Here is a 17,297-nt window from a genome sequence, read left to right as displayed (position 1 = left end):
CCTCTTCTCTTGTTCATTTCTCCTACTTTCCTGTAGGTTTAGATATCTGTACTCAACTGAATATGGATGTCATTCCCTCTTTGATACCATTCTACCTCTCTCTTCCCCTTTCTTTCTCCTCTTCTCTTTTTTTAATGCCTTACTTTTGTTTTTTTTTAAATATCATTCCATCATAAACAACTCACATGCATGACCTCTTCTGTGTATACTTCATCTAACTGCCCTAATAATGAGAAAGTTCTTAGGAGTTATAAGTATCTTCCCATGTGGGAATGTAAACAGTTTAACCTTATACTGAATCCCCTATGATTTTTCTTTCTTGTTTACCTTTTGATGTTTCTCTTGGGTCTTGTATTTGAAAATCAAATTTTCTAATCAGCTCTGGTCTTTTCATCAGGAATGCTTGAAAGTCTTTTATTTCATTGAATGACAATTTCGTCCCCTGAAGGATTATACTCAGTTTTGCTGGATAGGTGATTCTTGGTTGTAATCCTAATTATTTTGCCCTCCAGAATATCACATTTTAAGCCCTCTGATCCTTTAATGTTGAAGCTGCCAAATCTTGTGTTATCTTGACTATGGTTCCATGATATTTGAATTGTTTCTTTCTGGCTGCTTGCAAAATTTTCTTCTTTACCTAGGAACTCTGGAATTTGGCTAGAATATTCCTGGGGGTTTTCATTTTGGGATCTCAATCAGGAGGTGATCCATAGATTTTTATCAGTTTTTATTTTACACTCTAGTTCTAGAAGATCAGGGCAGTTTTCCTTGATAATTTCTTGTAAGATGATGTCTAGTCTCTTTTTTTTGATCATGCTTTCAGGTAGTCCAATAATTCTTAAATTATCTCTCCTGGATTTATTTTCCAGGTCAGTTGTTTTTCCGATGAGGCATTTTACATTTTCTTCTATTTTTTCATTCTTTTGATTTTGTTTTATTGCTTCTTAATATCTCATGGAGTTATTAGCTTCCACTTTCCTAATTCTACTTTTTAAAGGATTATTTTCTTCCTTGAGCTTTTGTCCCTCCTTTTCCATTTGCCCAATTCTGCTTTTTAAGGAGTTGTTTTGTTCAGCGAATTTTTGTACATATTTTTTCATTTGATCAATTCTGCCTTTTAAGGAGTTTTTCTCTTCAGTAGATTTTTGTTCCTCTTTTGCCATTTGGTCTATTCTGTTTTTCAAGATAATGTTTTCTTCAGTATTTTTTTGTCCTTCCTTTACCAAACTGCTGACTCTTTTCATGATTTTCTTGCATCACTCTCATTCCTTTCCCCCAATTTTTCCTCTACTTCTCTTATTTGATTTTTAAAATTCTCTTTGAGCACTACCAAGAATTCTTTTGGGCCTGAGACAAATTCATATTTTTCTTTGAGGTTTTGGATGTAGCAGTTTTGACTTTGTTATCTTCTGAGTTTGTATTTTGATCTTCCCAGTCACCATAGTAACTTTCTGTGGTCAGAGTTTTGTTGTTGTTGTTTGCTCATTTTTCTAGCCTATTTCTTGCCTTTTAACTTGATGTTAAATTTGGACTCTGCTCTTAGGGTGAAAGAGACACTGTCCAAAATCTCTTGCTTTTTATGCAGCTGTGTTTAGAGCTAATTTTGGGGGATATGTGAGTTTTCAGTTTTTCCAAGGTAGTATGATCTGTTCTTAATCACTTTTCTTGGCGACTAAATTTTCTCCCAAAGATTGCTTTAGCTAAATCGCACAAAGTTTGGTATTCTGTCTCATTGTTGTCATTTTACATTATCTATTGTTGTAAAGATTTATTCTTCAAACCCTCAATTCCTTAACAGTGTTCTATTAGTCTCCAAATTTTAATCCTTCATTTCCCACATGGCTGAACTATATTTTATGATGTCCAGAAACTCATCATTTTGCAAGATGAAATCAACTCTGAAACTGACACCAGCAGCTCCTGCCCCTATGGTTCACCAGCTCCCCCTTTCCCTCCACTCTGGTTGGAAAACATGTAGGGTAGACATCTTAGAGCTCCTTCTGGACCTTCTGTTTGAGGAGGACATCTAGGAAATTCTCATCATTTCCCACTTGGCTGACCCCCTTGATTTCATCATCTACAGAAATTCATCATTCTGCTAGATGAAATTAATTATGAAATTTATACCTTCTCAGATAATTTCCCAATCTGGGTGCAGGATTTTATCATTCCTCGGTGGGAAACCATCTCTCTCCTGTACCCCAAACTCCTTGCTTTTCAACTTCTTAAAATGTGCTACTTTAGATTTTGAGCTCCTTGAGGGCCTGCCTTTTTTTTTTTAAACCTCTTTTTTTTCTCAGTGCTTAGCACAGTACCTGGCACATAGTTGGCACTTAATAAATGTCTGTTGATTACTGAGTCCTTTCTTCATCTTCCTTTTATTGAATATAATTTTCCTTTTCATTGTGATCAGTAAAGGATATGTTTAATTGTTCTTTTCTGAATTTGTGAATTTTTTATGCCTTATTCACATGATCAGTTTCATTAAAGGCACTACACACAGATGAAAAATATGCATATATCTTTCTGTTTCCATTCAATAATCACAAGATATCTATCATAGCTAGCTTTTTAAAAATTCTTTTCAGGGTCTTTTCTTCTTATTGTTATTGTTTTTTGTTAATTTGTCTAGGTCTGAAAGAGGGGTATATAAAGTCCTCAGCTATTAAAATTTTACTATTTCCCTGTAACTCATTTGGCCTTTTATATAAATATTGATAAGTCATGCCATTAAGTGCATGTATGTTAAGTACTGATATGTATTCATTGTCTATGGTACCTTTAAGTATTATGTAGTTTTCATTTATCTCTCTTAACCAAGTTTCTTTTTCTTTGCCTTATCTAAGATCATATTTCTTTTCCTCTCCTCCTGCTCCCAGTTGAATATTTCTACACCAAACTTTGTATGGTCTACCCTCCTCTGTTCAGTTCAGATGAAAGACTCAATTGACACCTGCTACATTTACACCTTTCTCTTTGTTTTTATAGTCTTCTTAATATAGTGCATCTTGACTATGAGATACAAAGTCTTTCTTCTCTAGTGTCTTCCTTTTTCTTTCCATTTTTCTTCTTTCAAGATCAGCCAAACATAATAAAAGACCCCGTTGTGTCATCTTTAACTCCCTGAGCATAACTCAGTTTTTGTATTTTCCCTTCCAGTTACTCAAATAATTTACCTTTTTGTTTCTCTTAATATACCTATGTTTTCATTTTTAAAAGTTTCTTGTTAGCACTGGTCTTACAAAGAATGCTTGGAAGTCCTTTTTCATTAAAATTTCATTTCCCCCCCTTCTCCCCCTTACCTCACTCAGTATAATGCCTACTTTTGCAAAGTTATTTTTTATTGTAAGGCTTTATGTTTTTCCTTTATGAATATAATATTCTCAGCTCCTTTGCAGTGGTACTTGTCACATCTTATGTGATCCTGACTGTGGTTCCTTAGGACCCAAAGTACTTTTTCTTTGACCTGGATTTTGTGTATAATATTCTAGGGAGTTTCCATTCATTTCTTTAAGTATGGTTTCCTGTCTCTCCCTCTCCTCCTCCTCCTCCTCCTCCTCCTGCTTCTTCTTCTTCTTCTTCTTCTTCTTCTTTTTCTTCTCCTTCTTTTCTCTCTCTCTCTCTCAGCAAGTTTGATGATTTTTAGATTTTTCCCTCCTTTACCTGTTTCTAGGTTTATTATTTTTTATGCCTTATATTTCCTTTTATTTTTCAGTCATTTGATTTTGATTTAATAGTTCTTGTTGCCCCATGGAGTCATTGACTTTTGTTTGGTTAATTTTAATTTTCAGGGAGTCTGTTACTTGCAAAAAGTTTTGCAGCTCTTCTACTGAGCTTTTAATTCTCCTTCAAAGTCTTTGATCTAGCACCATCTTTTCTCCTCCAATTCTTTCATCTAAACCTCTAATTTAATTTATCATGTGATTAAAACAAACATTCTTACTTCATTTCTTCCAGGAATTCTAGTTGACTGTGTGGCTAAGCTTTATTTTTCTTTGAGGATTTGTTTGTAGATGTGGATTTATTTTCCTTTTCTGCATTTCTGTCTCAAGTGCTTTAGTTTTTCATAATAGCTCTTTACTGGGGTTTTCTTTATTGTTTACTCATTTTTCCAGTCTTAACTTGATGAATTAAAATTGTGTCACAGCTAGGTTCTACATGCCTCTGGAGGGAATATTGCTTGTTTGGTTCCAGTTTGTATTCTCTGGTGTCCTGTTGTTATTGTTTTCTGTGGGCATAAAGTTCTGTGTTCTTAACAGATCTCGAGAGAGGTTCAGGCTGGGGAGCTGTACCCCTTCAGAGCTGCACTGAAAAGGGCAAAGTTTTGTTTGGGTGTGGGAAAATATTGGGGTATGAGGCAGTGTCATCTGGAAAGAATTACCATACTCAACCTGTCTTCAAGTCAAGTGGCAAAACTTCATTGTGATGCTATAAACTCACAACCTAGTGGAGGTTAGGCAAAAGCTTTTATAGGGAAAATTCAGAGCATGATGTGCCAACTATGCTAATTAGGTGGTGTGGGAAGGAATCAAGGAGTGGTCAGTTCTTAAAGGAATGTACAATTGTGTACCTTGGGTGCAGACATAATACCCAGAATTCACTACAAGAAACCTTTGGGGGAACTTCTAAGGGGGTTTGTTTTTTGAGTCTGCTACATCATGTCCACTAGTGGTCATGGCCATTCTGTTTGTACAAGACAGCTTCAGGAATTGACATCCATAGCTTGACCTCTAGATTGTATACAGTGATTGTGAGAGTCAGTACAGGATAGTTCTGTCTGTATAAGGAAATTCTACAGGGCCAACTTGTTCCTGTAGCAGGAAGGAATAGTTTTCTTCACTGGGACCCACTCATGGGTTACTACCAAAGACATGCTCTTTATCTGGGGTCTAATTACCCCATCATTTTGATGACTGTCCTTCTACCTGTTTTTCAAACTCCACACTCCAGTTTTATCTGGTTGACAAAATTGCAGGTCCTTCTTCAGCTCTCTGCCTCAGTTACTCAGCTTCAGGCTGTTTGTGAGCTGAATCAGATATTGTTGATGAGGTCAGTGAAAGAGCCCCTGTTACTTTTCCAACTGCTTCAATGGGTTCTAAATAGAAGCCTATTTCATTTTATGACAGCACAAATATAAATACTCAGCAATATTTTTCTTCTTGCTTCCTGTTACTAGTTTTCTAAATCACTACCTTTTCTCCCCTTTCTAAAGTTTTCTTGGGTTACCTTACTTAAAATGACTGAAGCATAGGTCCCATGAGATTGAATGGCTTGGTCTTGTTCTCAGAATGCTGAACTAAGTAAAATCTTAATTTAATAAGTTATTTGTTTAATTCAAAAATGCTGTCACCACACACACACTCACACACACTCTCTCTCTCTCTCTCTCTCTCTCTCTCTCTCTCTCTCTCTCTCTCTCTCACATACACACACATACAAGGTCACAGGTCATGTTCCTTTCCCCCACCCACCCACTTAGAAAGGATTAGCTCCCAGTCTTCCTTTTATACATCTCCTAGGATAGGGGCTAGCTAGGAGAAAGCTTAAAGCAGGCCTCCAAGCTGCAGGTTCCCCACCCCTGGCTTAGACTGACTGTTACTGTGGTATTAGAACTATTCCAACTTGAATTTGCCATAAATTCACCTTTTAGATTTCTCATATGAAATAAGGTCCTTTTGCTAAGTAATGGGAAAATGAGTGTCTTTGGAAGATTACTCCATTTACCTGTGTATCATAAGAAATGATTATTAATAACCAGTAATTCGGAGGGTGATTCAGAGCTCTCACCTTCTTCTAAACTCCCTTAAAAGTTAAGTTCTTTTGGGGGCAGCTAGGTGATGCAGTGGATAGAGCACTGGCCCTGAAGTCAGGAGGACCTGAGTTCAAATCCAGCCTCAGACCAAACACTTGACACTTACTAGCTGTGTGACCCCAGGCAAGTCACTTAACCCGAACTGCCTAAAAAAAAAAGAAGAAAAGTTCAGTTCTTTTTCAGAAGGACATTACTCATAAATGAGATTGCATTAATTCTCCTTAGTCTTGGTCAGACCCCACCCAACCTTAGAAGAATTTAAAGTATGGAAGCCCATTGTGTTCTTCTCAGGCTTGTTTGGGGTAAATATTCTTTAAATTGATAACCTAAAGCTATGGGTAGTCTGGTATAGAGATACTTTCCCCATCTAAGAGATACTCAGCCCTACATTTTAGTATAACTCACGTCCAATCACAATTAACCAATTAGATTTGATTGCTATTTGGTGGACCACCTACTGATTTGAAAGGTATATAAACTGTGAGTCTTGCCATGATTGTCTTTAGTCTAAGAGAGGTGGCCAAATGACCCGTCCTTTTATTGAGAACCTGTAGGCCTTATTAACAAAATGATTCAATTACCCAGAAACTATGTCTCTCAAATCTTTTTAAATGTCACACTATATGTAACATGGCATAACTATGATTGCTTTTCTCTGCCTGCTAGTTTTTGAAGTTTTCCATCCTTACTTCATTTCCACATGTGGTTTTCAATGTGATGTATTGGTCTAGGTTGTAAATGTTAAGTGTTTTTTTTTTTTCAATTGAATTTGTTCATATGAGAGGAAGAGTCAACAAGTTGAATATTCTCTTACAGATTTGGACTTAGTTTATTTCTCTTACAATTTTACTATTTCCATTCTGACTCAACATTATATAAAACAAACAAGATACCTGTGATTCCAGGGTACAGAAATGTGTGTAGGTACGATAAAACTTGGAAAAGGAAAAAAAAATTTTCTTCAAATGTTTAAAAGCCTTAATAGCTTCTTTACTTGTCCATTCCATTAATACTCATGGAAAGTCTCATTTCAAGAGACTCCTGGGAAGGTGATAATGCTAATTCCTACTATTCATTGCTAGGATAAATTAGTGAGTTAGTCAAGTAGCATTTATTAATTATCTCCTATTCCATAGTTAGACACTATGCTAAACTCTGCAGTTACAAAGAAAGGCAAAAAACAGTTCTTGTCATAGAGGAGCTCACAATCTAATGGGGGAGAAAACATGCAAGCAACTATGTACAAATAAGACACACACACACATATAATTCACTCATACACACACAATGTGTGTGTGTGAATTTCATATATGTGTGTTTGTGTGTGTATGATAGATTTGGGGCTATCTCAGAGGGAAGGCACTAAGTTTAAGGAGGACTGATAGAAGTTTCTTGTAAAAGGTAAGACTTTAGCTGTCTTTTTTGTTTTGTTTTGTTTTTGTAGCAATCAGGGTTAAGTGACTTGCCCAGGGTCACACAGTTAATAAGTGTCTGAGGCCAGATTTGGATTCAGGTCCTCCTGACTCCAGGGCTGTTGTTTTATTCACTTTACCACCTAGCTGCCCCATTAGCTGAATCTTGAAGGAAGCCAGGGAAACCAGGAGGTGGAGATGAGGAGGAAAATTATTCCAGGCATAGGGCACAGTCAATGAAAAAGCTGGTGTTTCTTGTGTGAGGAACAGCAAGGAAATTAGGGTCATTGGATTACAGAGTACATGGAGCTGAGTAAGATGTAAGAAGGCTGGAAAGATAGGAAGAGGCCAGGTTAAGAAGGCTTTAAAAACCAAAAAGAGGATTTTATATTTATATTTGATACTGGAGGTAGTATGGCCAGATCTGCTTTTTAGGAAAGTCAGTTTGACAGCTGAGTGGACGATTGATTGAAGTAGGGAGAGACTTGAGGCAGGCAGACCAATTAGCAGGTTATTGTAGTAGTCCAGGTGCAAGATGATGAATGCCTGAACTATGGTGGTGGCAGTGTCAGAGGACAGAAAGAGGGTATATTATCGAGATGTTATGAAGGTAGAAACAATAAGACTTGACAAAAGATTGGATACTATTGGTGAGAGTGAGGAGATGAGAATGACCCCTAGATTATGAGCCTGAATGATGAGGAAGATGGTGTTATGCTTTACAGAAATAGGGAACTTTGGAAGAAAGGAGGATTTTTAGGAAAGATGAGTTCAGTCTTGGACATATTGAATTTACTATTTCTATGGGATGTTCAGTTTGAAATGTCTGATAGGCAGTTGTTGATGAAAGAAGTTAGTGATGAATAAGAAGATCATCAGCATAGAGATGATAATTAGATCCATGGGAGTTGATTAGTCACTTAGGTAGTTAGTCGGTCTGACCTGGATGAAGATCCAGCAAAAGAGACAGAGAAGGAGCATTTAGACAGGCAGGAGGAGAAGCAGGAAGGAATTCTGTCATGAAAACCTAGAGAAAAGGGTATATCAAGGAGGAGAGGGTGATGGGCAGTGCAGCTACTTTAAGTCTGCAGAGAGGTCAAGAGGGATGAGGATTGGGAAAAGGCTGTTAGATCTGGCAGTTAAAAGATCCTTAGTAACTTTGGAAAGAGAAGTTTTGGTTGAATTATGAATTGAGAAGCCAGAATAAAAAGAGTTAAGAAAAGGGTGGGAGTAAAGGAAAGTAAAAGCACTAATTCTAGATCCACAAAAGCAAGAAGAGATATAGGACAATAGTTACAAGAATGGATGGATAAAGTGTGGGTTTTTTGAGGATCAGAGAGACATAGGTATGTTTGTAGGTAGTAGGAAAGCAGCCAGTAGACAGAGAGTGATTGAAGATTGGTGAGAGTAGGAATGATAGAGGGGGGTAGTCTGCTGGAAAAGAGGGCCACTTGTGCACAGAAAGTATTTGCCTTGGAGAAGGGCCATCTTTTTATGAGAAACATGAGTGAAGGAGAAGATAGCAGCAGAAGGCATTGAATGACATGAAATGAGTATAGGGAAGAAGAAGCTCCCTGCAAATGGCCTCAATTTTTTTTCAGTGAAATATGAAGCAAAGTTCTCAGCTGAGAGGGTGGGGAGGGAGGGAGCCATGGAAGGTTTGAGAAGGGATAAAAATGTCTGGAAGAGCTGCCATGGTGAGAATAATGAATCCACTAAGGAAGTATGACAAGATTGCCTTGGTGCAGTAATGGGCCTTGTTGAGATCATGTACAAACTTGTAATGGAGATTTTCTTCAGCTTCCTGTGAAATGAAGCCAGCAAATGTCTGGAGTAATCTGAAGCTGGGATTTAGCAGGGCAATGGACTTGAGAGAAGAGGATGGTGCAGAGTTGACTTGGCTTGCTTTGGGGTCAAGATGGAGAAGGCAAGAGAGTATAACCTGTCCAGTGATGATGGCCTGGGGAAAATACCCCTGTACCCAAATGGTCTGTGGGTTAGAAGTTGTCAACAATGGCAAAAGGTTAGCTTACAAAAGTATTCTGGCAGAAACCTAGTATTATACTCTCTCATTCTCTTTTTTCTAGGGACCCAAGATAACAGGAAAATAGAAGAGGAAAGGCTAAGTAATGAGACAAGTTTTTGGGAAGGGGGTCTCCTGGGATGGGCACAAAAGTCAGTCTTTTTCTTCTCGAGGCTTTATGCAGTTGACCAGTGGTGAGGCAGATACTAAAAAACATGGTTTTCTCACAAGAGATGTAGTTCTGGCAATCTCTACTATCATTATTTCATCTTTCTCAGTCTTTAAGGGAGTTGTAGGCTTTGATTGTCTGATTGTTGACAAAATCTGTCTTCTTAAATTGAGCCTTTGAAATAAGAAAAAAAAAGACATTATGAATAACAATAGCTTTCAAATGAGGAGATTGCCCATGATGCATTCCACAACACTAAACCATCTTTGAGGTACAGGGTTAATTCCAAGGCAGTGAACTCCAAGGGACTAAATGAAATTCTTTAGTTAAGTGGAATTTTTTTAAACTACTGCTCCAGAAAGGTTTTGGATATTAAGGCAATACAATAAAAATTTACGATATAGGTAAAATAGCCAACTTTCAATCATTGGGGGAGGGGAGAGGAAAGGAATAGCATAGAAAATTTTAACCCAGAGAAAAGCTCCAAATATAATTTTGTTTATTTTCCCCCAAAGCTCTTAAATATATCAGAATAGACAACAAATAGTAAACCTGGCTTGCCCGTACTAAGTTGTATTTTCTTTCTTTTACTCCCCATTCTAGTAGAGGGATATGAAAGGACAAATAGCTAAAGGGAGAAGGAAAAGTAAAAGACTTGATTTATCTACCAAATGAAGAAGCTGGGCCCTGAATAAAACAGTAGTTTGATCTGTAATCTGACATGCAATTCTGGTTATGGATATATGGAAAAACTTATAGATTTGGGGCTGCCCAGTTCCCCATAAGTCAAAAGGGGAAAATTGAGGGAACTGAGGAGATTGGAATAGCAAGTGGTGGTGGGAATTGAGTGAACCACACTGGCTCCATCTTGTGACTCAATTCGGGAGCTAGCTCAGTTCCTTTTCTATTCAATTATGAGTCTAGTACAATTTCTGTCTTATGAGGAAACTATTCAATTGTGGGAATTGTGAGAAAATATACTGCATTGTTTAAAATTAGCACTGCATGGCTGGGAAGCTGGACTACCTTTATCTGCTGCTTAGAGACCCTTAACTAAGGACCCAGGTTATGCTGATCAGAAAACCAGTCAGACTAAGACTGATGCAAAGAATTTCCTCGTAACTGTACCTCTCAAGTAACCCATGTCTTATCTGAAAATTGGCCCAATACTAATCAGTTATTGTTTCCATGTTCCTTTGATTTCCAGATACTTGGGGGGAGTGGGACAGGTTTTTTTTTCTGATTTCAGGAAATTGCACCTGTTTGCTCTCCCCCTTACAATTTAGAAAGTCCTTAATCTTTCCTCCAATTAGAAATCAAATTACCTAGTGTTGTATTGTTTCCTATTAATTAATTGGTCTTATTCAATTGTTTTTAAAGTCTAAAAATCTATCTCCCTTTATATTTGGGGTCCAGTGCGAAAGCTGAGGAAGATGACTGGGCCTGATTTGTTAAGCAACTGGCATGCATAATAAATTGAAATGCTTGCAAGCTCAAACCTTTGTTTTCTCGTCATTTCATCTTCCACCTACCAGTCTTAGTTCTGTTGCTTATAAGCAGTGTGGCCCTGAGCAAGTGACTTAGTCTCTCTGAAGCTTAGTTTCCCCCTTTGTAAAATTAAAGGTTTTGTTTAGGTCACTATGGCACTAGATTGCTGATTTGCAGAAGAGACCTGTGGGTTGGAGACATGGATCTAATTCCTTTGAGCCATCTTACCTTCTTGTAGGCATTGTGGAGATCAGTGTGAGACCACAGGGAATAGAGTAGCACAGAAGCTGCTTTACTAGCTTTGTTGGATACATAGCTGTGAAAGAGAAAAGGAAAAGAGAAAATTCTTCAAAGAGAAATTAAAGATATGTAACCCCTAAAAAAACCTTATAAAAATTGTCAAATTTGGCAAATGTATAGGCCCTCTCCTTCTTACTGCTCATCTTTATCTGAACTTCCATTAATTCTTCTTTGCCACTGTGACAAGAGGCATTTCTTTTTATTTTATTATGGTAGGTGGTGAAGTATATAGAGAGCTGGACTTGGAGTCAGGAAGACCTAAGTTCAAATCCTACTTCAGATGCTTACTAAAGTGCCCAGTCCATAAGCAGATCACTTAACTTCTGTCTCATTTCCCTCATCTTGTAAAACGGGGAAAATAATAACTACCTCCTAGGGCTGTTGTGAAGATAAAGTAAAATAATATATTTAAGTGCTGTGTAAACTTTAAAGAGGTTTAAATGTTAGCTATTATTTCCCATAGCACCCAGTATAGTATTCAATACCCAATACATACAGGAATTTTTGGATTTGTAAAAGGGTTTTGTTGTAACGTTTGTATTTTCAGTCATAGAGTTGGAGTTGGGAATATATTTTCCCATGGAAACAATGTTGCAAATATTTGTTAGGTTCCTAGGCTAGTCCACCAAAAAAACCCCACATTTAATTTTGATTTATTACCATCAACTACTACCAGGAGTGGCAGCAATTTATTTATTTATTTATTTTTTATTCTCTTATTCTGAGTGTAGTTGCCTTTTCCTCCATTTAGAGACGATAAAGTGAAAAAATTGGATTAGTTTTTTGAGCTGTGGAGGTTGGGTGATTTTTTTTTTGCTACTAAATGGCATACTTAGAAAATAAATAGCAACTAAATAGCATACTCATTTGTTGTGCATAGCTTGCAGTAAGGCTCACTTATTCAAATAGTTTCTATTAATGACAGCTTATTTCCCTGTCAGGGTCATATCTGTATGCCTAAATTATTAAAAAATAATGTCACCTTACAGAGTTTTGTTCACATGCATGCCATAAGCCAGATTCTTCTAACATGGAAATGTCTGTACTTGTTGGCTTACTGAATCCCTCAGTTTTCCCTGCCACAAGCAGTTTTATTCTGAATTGTTCAACTTACCAGTACTTTAAATTAGGAAATAGAAAACTGGTCTAAGTCATTTTGTGCCTTTTTTTTTGGGGGGGGGAAGCAGTGATAGGAATCAGAAGTACTCCCTCAAATAACTGGGGGTTGTAATGGAAGCAATTGTACTTTCATTAATGTGGGGCTGATACTACTTACTCAAAAGTATAGGCTTTGATGTTTTCCTATTTCCTTCCCTATCACATGATGAAGATGGATTTGAGTTAATCCATACCTAGACCCCCTTGTAACAAATACCATGAATGTGTGATATTAATGGCACTATTACTAGTGGGTCTGTCTATATGGAGGTTGAATTTATGACTGCTACCTCATTTGCACTAGATTCATGCCAATGGAATAGTTGTAATGGCAAAATACTCTCTAATCCAGAAAGAGGGTTTCAGGGAGATGATAAAGAAAACCATGAAAACAGAATTTGTCTGTTATTCATATTTCCCCTTTACCTTACTACAGCTGCCTCTGGGTCAAGTGTAGTGATGTCAACTTTTCAAATTACAGTAGGGAAACCACATTGAGACATTAGGGGTCATTGTCCTGTATGAGGTTACCTGGATCTTAGCTGATATCCTACTCCTTCCTTCTCAGTTACTTTTGTATGTATTCCATGACCATTTCTAGGGTCCTGTTAATACAAAAAATGATTGTATTCCCATTTTGCCCAGTTAGATTTCACCTTACAACTATGGCCCCAGGGGCAAATCAGCATATTTGTGTAATAAAACACTAGAATAGGGCCTTAGAATTTTGATTCCTAGAGATTTTTAAGGATAGGCTATGTAAGCATCTGGGATGAAGGGGCTAGATCAGGGGTGGGGAACCTATGACCTCAAGACCACATGTGGCCCTCTAGGTCCTCAAGTATAGCCCTTTAACTGAATCCAAACTTCACAGAACAAATCTCCTTAATAAAAGGATTTTTCTTTTTGTAAAACTTGGACTCAGTCAAAAGGCTGCATCCAAAGACCTAGAAAGTAGGGCAGCTACGTGGTGCAGTGGATAGAGCACCAACCCTGAAGTTAGGACGACCTAAGTTTAAATCTGACCTCAGACCAAACACTTGACGCTTACCAGCTGTGTGACCCTGGGCAAGTCACTTAACTCCAACTGCCTAAAAAAACTCCCCCAAAAAACAAAACAAAGACCTAGAAGGCCATATGTGGCCTCAAGGCTGCAGGTTCCCCACCACTGAGCTAGATCTTATCAAATTGTTTCTGTTTGAGGCAGCTAAATCATGCAGTATCTAGAACACTAGATCTAGAGTCAGGGAGACCTGAGTTCAAATCCACCCTCAGATACTTATTAGCTATGTGACCTGGGCAAATCACTTTACCTCTATTTGCCTCATAGTGCCTGGCCCATAGGACATGCTATATAAATACTTATTCTTTTCTTTTCCCTTCCCTTACTAGCCATGCCACCTAAAGGCCATTCTGAAAGATTTAGTCCATTATATGTGGGGATAATACTACTCAAAGAACTTTGGAGTGTGTGTGTATGTGTGTGTGTGTGTGTGTGCACGCATGCACGCACACACACACATGCATAGAAACATGGTCATTACCTTCAAATATTTTAAAGACTCTTACTTGGAAGAGGAATTATAATTGTGTATCTTAGTCCCAGAGGAAAGAGAAATATATAGAAGGCAGATTGCAGTTCCAAATAAGGAGTAGCAAGTTTAGTAATAAAAATAGAATAGGATGCCTTAGTTGACAGTGAGGTCACCATCCCTGAAGGCATTCAAGAAGACTGGACCAGTATTTACTTACTGAGGATTCTGGAAAAGATTCATTAATATGTCAGATTGGAACAGATGACTTCTAAGGTCTCATCCAAGATCATGACTCACCTATCACCCATGCTGATAGCTATAATCTTCAGAAAGCCTCCAGTATTCAAAAGATCTTGTGCATTTTGCTGGCTATTCTGGATTAAATTGTTCAAAGTGTAACAGGCAGAAGCTGTAGTCTCAATGAGCAGATCAGAACTTGGCACTGTGTCAGGAATTATGGAAACTAAATCAGGTAAGGTTTCCCTAGCTGTAAGATAAAGCAAAATATTTGGTTAAAACATTCTCTTATATCCCAAAAATCTAAGCTCAAATTGGAGTTTATATAATAACAAACATATGATAGTTCTTATCCCTTCACTACAGGCTTTTACAAAACTGTATTTATTTGTACTTGTTTGTATTTCTTTTAATTATTCATCTATGTCTGCTCCTTTGTTCCAATTAGATTGTATATGCATTCACAGCAGAAAGTCTATTTCTTAGTTTCTTCAAAAAATACCTGATATAGTATTCTTTACACAACAGACTTTCAATAAGTATTGCTGTATAGGGCATTGGAGGAGTTTTTTCTTTGCCCTCTTTTGGAGCTAATGAAACTAGTACCACAAATGAGCCAGCTTCATCTTAGCTCTTAAAAAAATTTATTTATTTATTTATTTGTTTATTTTTTGCAAGGCAATGGGGTTAAGTGACTTGCCCAGTATCACACAGGTAGTGTCTGATGTCAGATTTGAACTCAGGTCCTCCCGAGTCCAGGGCTGGTGTTCTATCCACTGCACCACCCCACTGCTCCATAACATTCTTTTTTTTTTTTAAATTGATTCCAAATTCTGTCCTTCCACTCCTCCCCTTTTCTCCACTCATGAGAAGGCAAGTAATATGATATCAATTATCCATGCAAAGGCATACAAAACATATTTCATAATACTCATACTAGAAAAAAAACAGCAAGAAAAATAAAGTGAAAGAAGTATGTTACAATCTGTACTTAGAGTTCATCAGTTTTCTCTCTGGGAATGGATAGCATTTTTCATCATGGACCCTTTGGAACTGTGGTAGATCATTATATTGATCAGAGTAGCCAAGTCTTTCACAGTTGATCATCATTATATATCACTGTAACTGTGTGCAATGATCTTCTGGTTCTGCTTACTTCATTCTACATCAATTTGGGTCTTCCCAGCACAATAGCATTCCATCACAATCATGTACCACAACCTTTTCAGCCATTCCCTAATTGAAGGGAAGCCCCCCAATTTCTGGTTCTTTGCTACCAAGTTGCTATAAATATTTTTGTACACATAGATCTTTTATCCTTTTTCTTTGATTTCTTTGGGATGCAGAGTGGTGGTATTACTGGATCAAAGGGTATACATAGTTTTATAGCTCTTTGGGCACAGTTCCAAATTATTCTCCAAAATGGTTGGATCAGTTCATTAATTCACTGCAATAGTTCATCAGTGTACCTATTTTCCCTTATCTCCTCCACCATTTGTCATTTTTTTTTTTAGGCAATTGGGGTTAAGTGACTTGCCCAGGGTCACACAGCTAGTGTCAAGTGTTTGGTCTGAGGCCGGATTTGAACTCAGGTCCTCCTGACTTCAGGGCCAGTGCTCTATCCACTGCACCACCTAGCTGCCCCCTGTCATTTCTGATAGATGTGAGATGGTACTGCTAAGTTGCTTTAATTTGCATTTCTCTAATCAATAGTGATTTAGAGCATTTTTATGTGACTATAGATAATTTTGATTTCTTTTGAAAACAACCTGTTCATATCCTTTGAGCATTTGTCAATTGGGAAATAGCTCCTATTTTTATAAATCTGAGTCAGTTCTCTATATAGTTGAGAAATGAGTCCTTTAGGAGGAAAACTTGTAAAAAATGTGTTTACTTAATTGTCTATTAGTACAATGTAGTTTCCCTCATTATCTCTTTTAGTTAAGTCTGCTTTTACCTTCACTTTGTCTGAGATCATGATTACTACTGTTGCTTTTTTTAAAATTTCAGCTGAAGCATATTAAATTCTGCTCCAGTCCTTTATTTTAATTCTATGTATGTCTCTCTGTTCCAAGCATATTAACTACCCTAATAATGATAAAGTTTATAGGAGTTACATGAATCATCTTCCCATATAGGAATGTAAACACGTAAACTTTATTGAGTTCCTTATGATTTTTCTTTCCTGTTTATCTTTTTCTACTTCTCTAGAGTTCTTGTGTTTGAATTTCAAATGTTCTATACAGCCCTGGTCTTTTTATCAGGAATGCTTGAAAGTCCTCTATTTCATTAAATATCCATTTTCTCCCCTGAAGGATTATACTCAGTTTTGCTGGGTAGGTGATTGTTGGCTGTAATCCTAGATCCTTTGCCTTTCAGAATATGATACTCCAAGACCTTCGCTCCTTTAACATGAAAGTCACTAAATGTTATGTGATCTTGAGTATGACTCGATACAAGAATTGTTTCTTTCTGACTGCTTTCAATATTTTCTTCTTGACCTGGGTACTCTGAAATATGGGATATTTTGGGGGAGTTTTCATTTTGGGATCTTTTTTAGGAGTCAATGAGTAGATTCTTTCACTTTCTATTTATACTCTGGATCTAAGATATCAGGGCACTTTTCCTTGATAATTTCTTGAAGAATAATGTTCAGGCCTTTTTTTTTTTTATCATGGCTTTCTGGTAGTCTTAATTGGAAGAGCTTGCCTTTGGTGCTTCCTCTATTCCACCATCTGGGATTCACACCCAGAAATACCACCTTAGCTCTTAATATGAGTTCAATAGTAAACCAAATGGCATTAAGAATTAATGGAGGAACTGTGCTTTTACAGCTACATCTAGGAATATACAGTGGAGGTCAAAACCCAGAATAGTTAAGATAATAAGCATTGCTTCAAACACCAAAATGTAATAGAGGGCAAATTAAGCCTTCTAAGAGTTTAACATGTGACCCAAATAAAAATGCCAAGGACATTTATATATGAAAGTAAAAAAACAATAAAATAGACATGAAATGGAGCAGATCTGCCAATATGTCTACAATGATCTACTCTTTTTTGGAACAGCTAGGTGGCACAGTGGATAGAGTGCCAAGCCCAAAGTCAGGAAGATTCATCTTCCTGAGTTTAAATCTGGCTTCAAACACTAGCTATGTAATCTT

General features: G+C 37.2%; 1 protein-coding gene across 1 annotated transcript in view; it reads right to left on the bottom strand.

The window, feature by feature from the left end:
• Positions 1-6,617: 6,617 nt before the first annotated feature.
• PKP2 (plakophilin 2) overlaps positions 6,618-17,297 on the bottom strand; it is a 136,986-nt gene continuing 126,306 nt past the window's right edge. Inside the window, 3 exon segments of the mRNA XM_020975811.2 lie at positions 6,618-9,590; positions 11,133-11,220; positions 14,195-14,384. Coding sequence (XP_020831470.1) covers positions 9,522-9,590; positions 11,133-11,220; positions 14,195-14,384 — 347 coding nt within the window. The 3' untranslated portion in view covers positions 6,618-9,521.

This window comes from Phascolarctos cinereus, unplaced genomic scaffold (assembly GCF_003287225.1).
Source record: "Phascolarctos cinereus isolate Bilbo 61053 unplaced genomic scaffold, phaCin_HiC Scaffold_1;HRSCAF=81, whole genome shotgun sequence".
In the NCBI taxonomy this organism is placed as follows: domain Eukaryota; kingdom Metazoa; phylum Chordata; class Mammalia; order Diprotodontia; family Phascolarctidae; genus Phascolarctos; species Phascolarctos cinereus.
This window is presented reverse-complemented; position numbering and strand designations above follow the sequence as displayed.